The following is a 7,500-nucleotide window of genomic DNA, read 5'->3' on the forward strand; positions in this document are numbered from 1 at the left end:
AGAACTCAAAAGGTACAACACATCCCATTGTGGGACTTATTCACACACAATATATGTGACACATGGAATAAACTACCACCAGAACTTATAAACAGCAACAGTGTGGAAGAGTTTAAAAGAAAGCTAGACAAAATCATTAGGACACTGCGAATGTACAGCAAAACCTGCTCCTACAGATAAGTGAGCACACGATGTCTCCTCGGATGGACTAGCAAGTCTTTGAGACATCTTAATCCTTGTAATTCCATGTAAGTCCCCCAAGGACGTTCTCGGGCATTCGGTCTTCCGAGAGACGTACCTGCTCTTCTAGGTGACATTTTCTGGAGTGCTTTTAATACTTTCTGTCTTCTTCTTTTTTCATTCGAACGCTTTTACCTTTTAGGAAATTTTCTTCAACCCGCGTCTTTGAGTCTTCATGTGTGATCTGCATTTTGTTTTTATTTCGTTTGTTTCTCAAACTTCCCTGGTCGAGTATCTCATCAATGAACGTTCGAACGTTTGTGCGCAACAATATTAATGATTTCATCTTACAATACATGCAAGCAATGGATGTACATTTCCATCCAGTAACCTCCAAGACTACAAAAATCACGAGTTCGGGCGTTCAGCAAAAGGCACTGCGAAATCTTCAACGATCAAGTTCCTCACACACAGCATAAGAATATGACGTACTGTTTTTGTACCAGCTCAATGAACACGCCATTTGCATCTTCCGAATTTCTACTCTGCTTGTAAGACTTCTTCTAAGCTTGATCACCATTCGGGAATCAGAACTAGAATATTAAATTTAGGCCAAAGCCAGCCCAAGCACTGGGACCTATGAGGTTATTCGGTGCTGAAAGGGAAATTGGGGATAAGACTGTTTTAAAAGTGCAACAGGAGTGAAACCTCAGTTGCGCTATGAAGCAATTATTGAGGTACAGTAAAAGGAATGAAAGACCTAGACAGCTAGGGACCGAGGGACGCTGCAAAGAACCTGCAGTAATGCCTACAGTGCATCACGTGAGGTGCTTTGATGGCGTGTTGGTTTGTTTTTGTTCGTTTGGATGGTGTTTTTACTTTGCATGGAACCAGTGGTTATTCAGCAACGGGACCAACGGTTTTACGTGACTTCCGAACAACGTCGAGAGTGAACTTCTATCACCAGAAATACATGCACTATAGTAGATTCACATCAACCGTGCATTTGACATCTAGGCCAGTCCCCTATGACGCTCCTGATTCAGGAGCGTCGTAAGGGACTGGCCTAGACATAGGATGCACGGTTGATGTGAATCTACTATAACGCCTTACGGAATCCCCTTATAGGGTCATTGTTTAGAGAGCCTTTTCTAAGGGGTTCCATTTTATGGCCTCCCTTCGTTTATTCCTCCGTCTCTCTCTCTCTCATGTCTCCTCTCGAATTCGACTTAGTTTTTCCATCTTCTCTGTTGCCTTAATTTCCTCCGTGACCCCAGCGTCTCCATTTCCGTCCTCTCTCCTGCGACATGTCGGTCCTCGTCTCACTTCCTCATCGGGTATCAAAGCCATCTCATTCTTGACTAATGCGATGAAGCTACACCCAACTCTCTCTCTCTCTCTCTCTCTCTCTCTCTCTCTCTCTCTCTCTCTCTCTCTCTCTCTCTATATATATATATATATATATATATATATATATATATGTGTGTGTGTGTGTGTGTGTGTGTGTGTATGTGTGTGTGCGTGCGTGCGCGTGTGTGTGTGTGTGAGTGTATGTGTGTGAAATAGTACTAGGTGTGGTTCTTAGTATAGCGGGCGCATTCAAGTGACGTAACGGGATTCGAAGTATAGATGTTGGGCGTCAATCTGCAGCGCCTGTATAAGCATGAACCTGAAACTTAAAGGCGTTTACGGAGCGAATTCATACCTCGACACATTTCCTTCAAATGTGCGTTCAAGCAATGAGAAGCGAAAAACTTGAAAAACGTCTAACAACGAAAGGGAAATCGAGGCTTTTCAGAGCGTTTACAGTTCGCCCGTCAAAGCGCTTTCGAGCAGATTAGTAGGCTACGTGCATAAAATAATCAGCTTTACTCCTTTAGTGACGTTCGAATAGCCATTCTGGAAGCCCTGAAGTGTGTGAACGCCAGTGGAAGACCCAGTGAGCAAGAGGACTGGAAGCGGAAACGAAAGAAGTAAAAGACTAAACTGAAAAAGTAAGTTTATCGCCTAAATTAGACATGGAAATAGGAGGGAATAATTAATTGGTCTTATCGCGCCTCAACTCAGAATATTGCAGCAAAACGTCGTAAAAGGTAACGTCATGATAATAAACATCAGCACCAACAAACACCTCAACAGCAAAATCCCCGCTTCTACTATTCATTTCTGAAGCGGCTCTCTAGAAAACTAGGAAACAATGAATAAATAGAAGCAAAGCAGCTTCGATTCAGCAAAACATAAAGGCAAACAAAGAGCTGCGTCATCACAACAATCGTCCACCTCACGGAAGACACCGAAACGTGGAAAGAGAAATAAGAAAAGTAAATAATAAAAAAAAAAGGAATACATCACAGAAATCCTGCTGAGCCAAATAAAAGCGTTGGGAAAATGCCCAGTCAAAGAAAAACAAAACAGATAAAACAACGCTAGTTAAGAAAACAAAATACGCCCTTCTCCCTAATGGAGAAAGGTGACCGAGTGCGTAGAGGTAGGTGACGGTGTGGTAGGGGGGGGGGGGGGGGTATCCCCCGCCCCTTCTATAGAGGTACGGCGGATCGTGTGCCGAGTGTATAAGGAGAAATCGCCTTAAAGGATGATTAGAATCTTAATTCATGAACCCATCTTTCGTTTCATTTCTTCCACTGCTACTTCGACCTCTCATTATTAGTACCACTGACCCTCTTATTACGGTTAACATCGACCTTGCTATTCATAGAACCAGTGCGTTTGTTAGCTGGTATTGCAAACAGTGAGGTCATTAGCGTGAAAAAAATAAATGGTGATAATGGCACAACGTCTAAGGAAGACGTGATTTTGATGCTACCACTACTGAAGGTGATATACTTGCTCTATGTCATTAATACGATCATGTTTGGTCTATGAACGGTTGGTCGGTTGTTTTTGGAACTTCTAAGGCATCCGTAGCATGGAACTAAAGTAACTGGTTAGACATCTCATTTTTCATCCCATTACCTCATCGACCCCACGATGAAAGGACGAGAGTCGACACAGATACTTCGGTCGCAAAAGAATCTTGTTTCCACTGACACAAAGACATCCTCCCACACCCGTTTCTTCATCCGATCACTCATTATGCCTATCTAACGGGGTTCAGTCAAAATTTCTGTATTACACACACACACACACACACACACACATATATATATATATATGTGTGTGTGTGTGTGTGTGTGTGCGCGCGCGCTTGTGTAAATACATTGTAACATCTTTCCACTGTCACCAGTGAAAAACATATCTCACCTGAAAGTATCGATCACTACACAATCAATCACGACCCCTTTTCTTATCCCATGGCCTGGCACCTGTCTTAATAGTTTATTTATTTATTTATTTATTTTTACTCCCATGATCACTTGCATCAAAATATCAACAAACCACAGACCCAGTTTTACACTAAAACCAGTCACTCTCCTGTTTACATAATATTCGAAACCAATCTTTGATTGCATCACATTATCTGTACTCTTAAAAACTTTATGCATCACACCCTCAGCGCACTTCATATACTATATATCTATATATAATATATATATATATATATATGCTATATATATATATATATATATATATATATATAATATATATCTATATATGTATATGTATATATATATATATATATATTTATATATATATATATATATATATATATATATATATATTTAATCGGAGACTACAAAATGGCAAAATCTCTGAGAAAAAATAAGTCTTAACATTGTCAAAGCAACCACTCGTAATGATACCCAAAATACGTATGTGTACTAATAGCATTTACATGAAGTGCATTCAAAGCATCGTCTCTAGTTAGAAGAAAAAACGAATAAATAAAAGGAGCAATTCCACTTTGAAGTACTGCTGCTTGCTTCTTCCTACTCAGGTTCCATTTGGTTTGTCTGAGCTCTTATCTTGTTTTGGGTTGTTAAACAGACTTTCCTTTGACGTCTGCCTGACAAGATCTCTTTACGGCTCTCCATCACTCTCTAAGTAGGTCCCTGTGCATTCAAATTATTTGTCTTGTCCTTTGTAAGTGTCTAAAATATTTCAGAATCGATCACTTTGTATTATATATATATATATATATATATATATATATATATATATATATATTATATATATATATATGGCGAATTAGATATTAAAGGACATTGTAGCTCGATATATGTATATGAATCACGGAAAAGTGATATGACTTATATATATATATATATATATATATATATATATATATATATATATATATATATATATATATATATATATATACAAAGGCTGTGTACCGCACAGCTAGCTCAAGCAATGTTCTAAAATCCGTGAGGTTAAAACAGGGATTCTCAAACTTTTTAACTCCTCGACCACCTCAATAAAGATTCAAGTTTTCTGACGACTTCATAGCCTAGCATTTAATAATTCAAGGGAAAAAGGCTAATGTCAAAATCAATTTCAGTATATATGTAGTATTAGTTTAGTACTTGACATTCAGTATGATGAAAATGTAACACACAGTAAGAAAATATGTCTAGAACTTTAGATGTACGAGTCTATGTAACTTAATTCTCCGACCAGTTAGTTATTCATCGAACCACTTTTGAACCCCTGACTATTCATCGACCCCTTGGATTTCGACCCCTTTGAGAACCCCTGGGTTAAAATGATTAAAAGTAGCATCTGGGTCAGTAAAAAAAAATACTGCTAATAATAATAATAATGGTCTCATCTACCGGTACATTAGGAAAATCATCAACACAGCAGAGTTACCATAAAAATTTGATAGCAGGTACCTGGATGATACCTTTTTACTGTTCAGAGATACAGATCAAGCTGACAGATTTCTTGATGATGCCGATATGATACATCCTAACATTAATTTTACAATTTAATGTGAAAATGAAAATCAGCTGCCATTTTGAGATGTAACAGTTTTCAGATATAATGATCATTTGAACACCTCGGCTTTTATGAAGAAAACTTAGGTTCAAATTTTTATATTAACTGTTTTATCATTTTACTAATGTACCGGTAGAAGAAGTCATTGGTATTATTGTTAGTTATTATATATATGTATATATACATGTATATGTATAGTATATATTTCCCTTGGACAATGAGACCCGAAGCAAAATGAAATGGAAAAACCAGAACATTAACGCGGGAAGATCAAAGAAAATCCGTGATAACAATGGAAAAGCGAAATGAAACAATGGCCCTTATTTTTCCCATTAAAAACATTATTTACATCTGTGAAAATGAAAGAGATAATATCCAACAGAAGAGATCTCGACGTTCATACATTGTTTTGGAAGCATCGAGTGTTGCCTGTTTAGCTTCTCTTTAGTGCTGCCTGTCAGTCAGCGTGTTGATTCTACAACGTCTTCTGTTCGGCCTTATGATGAAATTGCCAATCTTGTATCACCAATTGTGCAAAAGAAAAAAAAAAAAACGGTCATCAGCCGAGCTGTAACGAAACGACCTTGTTTCCCGGCTGAGGAGAAGTCAACAACATTGCGAGAAGGCAGAAGAGAAAACAGAGCAGGGAAAGTAGAATATCCCCGTCTACTGTTTTGTGACTATTTTTTATTAATAATACCCGGCTTCCGCGGCCCGCTCTGTGATTCAGCTACTCTTACCTGATATAAGAAAGGGCATGAAGTTCATCGCTGAGGGCCAGCTGCCATAAGAATCCTGAAGGAAAAAAGCCACAAAACCGTTTTTATTTCACCAGTTGGACCATGGCCACACTTCACTGCCTTCACTCTGCACACGTGAGCATTCATCCACGATAAGAGACAAAATCGATCAATCAACGCCTCTCCTTTTTTATTTAATATTTCGCTGAATATGAGAACGTCATGTCCTGGTTACGGGGAGAGAGAGAGAGCGCCTACACTTTCCGTAACTGGAAAAAAGCAAGATTTCATCGACACTTTCCTCTGACAGTTCTTCCGTAACGTTCCTCAAAGTTCTTAGTCTCGAGTGACAGCGACTTCCTCCCGTAATTCACTTCGGATTCAGCGCCGAGTATCCACGTGAGAGAGCGGCGTGTCCGACAGCAGTGTAGAACCAAACTCAACTGTCTCTGGGTCAACACTGGGAAAGAGCCGTCGTGCTCCGCTACTTAAGGAGGCGACGAACCACATACGCACGAACGCCGTGCAGCCCTCTGTGCCGTGCCAGGATGGAAATAGGATGGCTGCGTTTCCATATCTGTAGCAAACACAACGATTAAGGCATCTGCAGATTTAGAAACTAGGTCTGGTTGCTCAGCAGGACTGAGCTGAATTCGGAAAGACATGGATGAATGCACAGGCGATATATAAGTTTAAGTTTGAAAGATGGAAATTAAGATTATATTAATCAATGCAAAAATAAGTAGCGCCATAGACAGATACAGAAGTAAGTAAGTTTGTCAACGACAGACCGAAGGCAGATCACAAAAGAGATCAGTCACAAACAAACAGGTGGGAATGGAAGAGACACTAAGACTTACTTGTGAAATAATGCCCCGGCTGTGGCACATTCCTATTTGACCTTAGACATGCAACTATGACCTTGACTTTGTCCTTTGCATTGACTTCACTTTGCATATCGACTTCATAAGTGAGGTAGTATTACGTAAGCTATGCCAGAAGTCTAGTCTCGATCCCGTATAGTACAAATTCACGACTAAGGTTCATTTCTGTTCGACTTTTGCCCACCTTGGCCCTCTAAGTGCGGCTTTGACCTTGGCGCCATGTTACGCATTGGCTTCCATACCCCGTAAGGACGTTGCGTCGTCAATACACCTCATGAGGTGCACTGCAGGCATTACTTGAGGTTCTTTGCAGCAGTCCCTTCAGGCCCTAGCTGCAACCCCTTTCTTTCTCTTTACTGTGCCTCCGTTCATATTCTCTTTCTTCCATCTTACTTTCCACCCTCTCCTAACAATTGTCTCATAGTGAAACTGCGAGGTTTCCCTCCTGCTACACCTTTCAAACCTTTCTAGTCTCAATTTCCCTTTCAGCGCCGAATGACCTCATAGGTCCCACAGCTTGGCCTTTAGCCAAAATTTAGTATTCCATTCTTTGGGCTTCATTAGAGGTGTATGTAATATAATGCTCGCTAGGGAACCTCTACCATCATAACTTCAACGTCATAGCCAAGGTAAAAGTCTATCTAAACTTTAGTACTTAATTATATCCTGGGCCCATGGATCCCGCGTAGAATGCTCAAACCATCCATAGGCGCTATAATTGATTTTTTGAAGCCGTTATATTAAAAGATATCGAAATTATGGTGACTTGAAAATAGCTGTAATCGTGGCGTACT

At 39.7% G+C, this 7,500-nt stretch overlaps 1 protein-coding gene across 1 annotated transcript in view; it reads right to left on the minus strand.

Annotated features, from left to right (window-relative positions):
• Positions 1-6,267, minus strand: part of LOC135219517 (uncharacterized) — a 141,042-nt gene extending 134,775 nt beyond the window's left edge. The window contains exon 1 of the mRNA XM_064256346.1: positions 5,823-6,267. Within this exon, the coding sequence (XP_064112416.1) occupies positions 5,823-5,850 (28 nt within the window). The 5' untranslated portion in view covers positions 5,851-6,267. The remainder of the gene's footprint in view (positions 1-5,822) is intronic.
• Between the last annotated feature and the right edge of the window lie 1,233 nt (positions 6,268-7,500).

The sequence above is a fragment of the Macrobrachium nipponense genome, chromosome 1 (genome assembly GCF_015104395.2).
Source record: "Macrobrachium nipponense isolate FS-2020 chromosome 1, ASM1510439v2, whole genome shotgun sequence".
NCBI lineage: Eukaryota > Metazoa > Arthropoda > Malacostraca > Decapoda > Palaemonidae > Macrobrachium > Macrobrachium nipponense.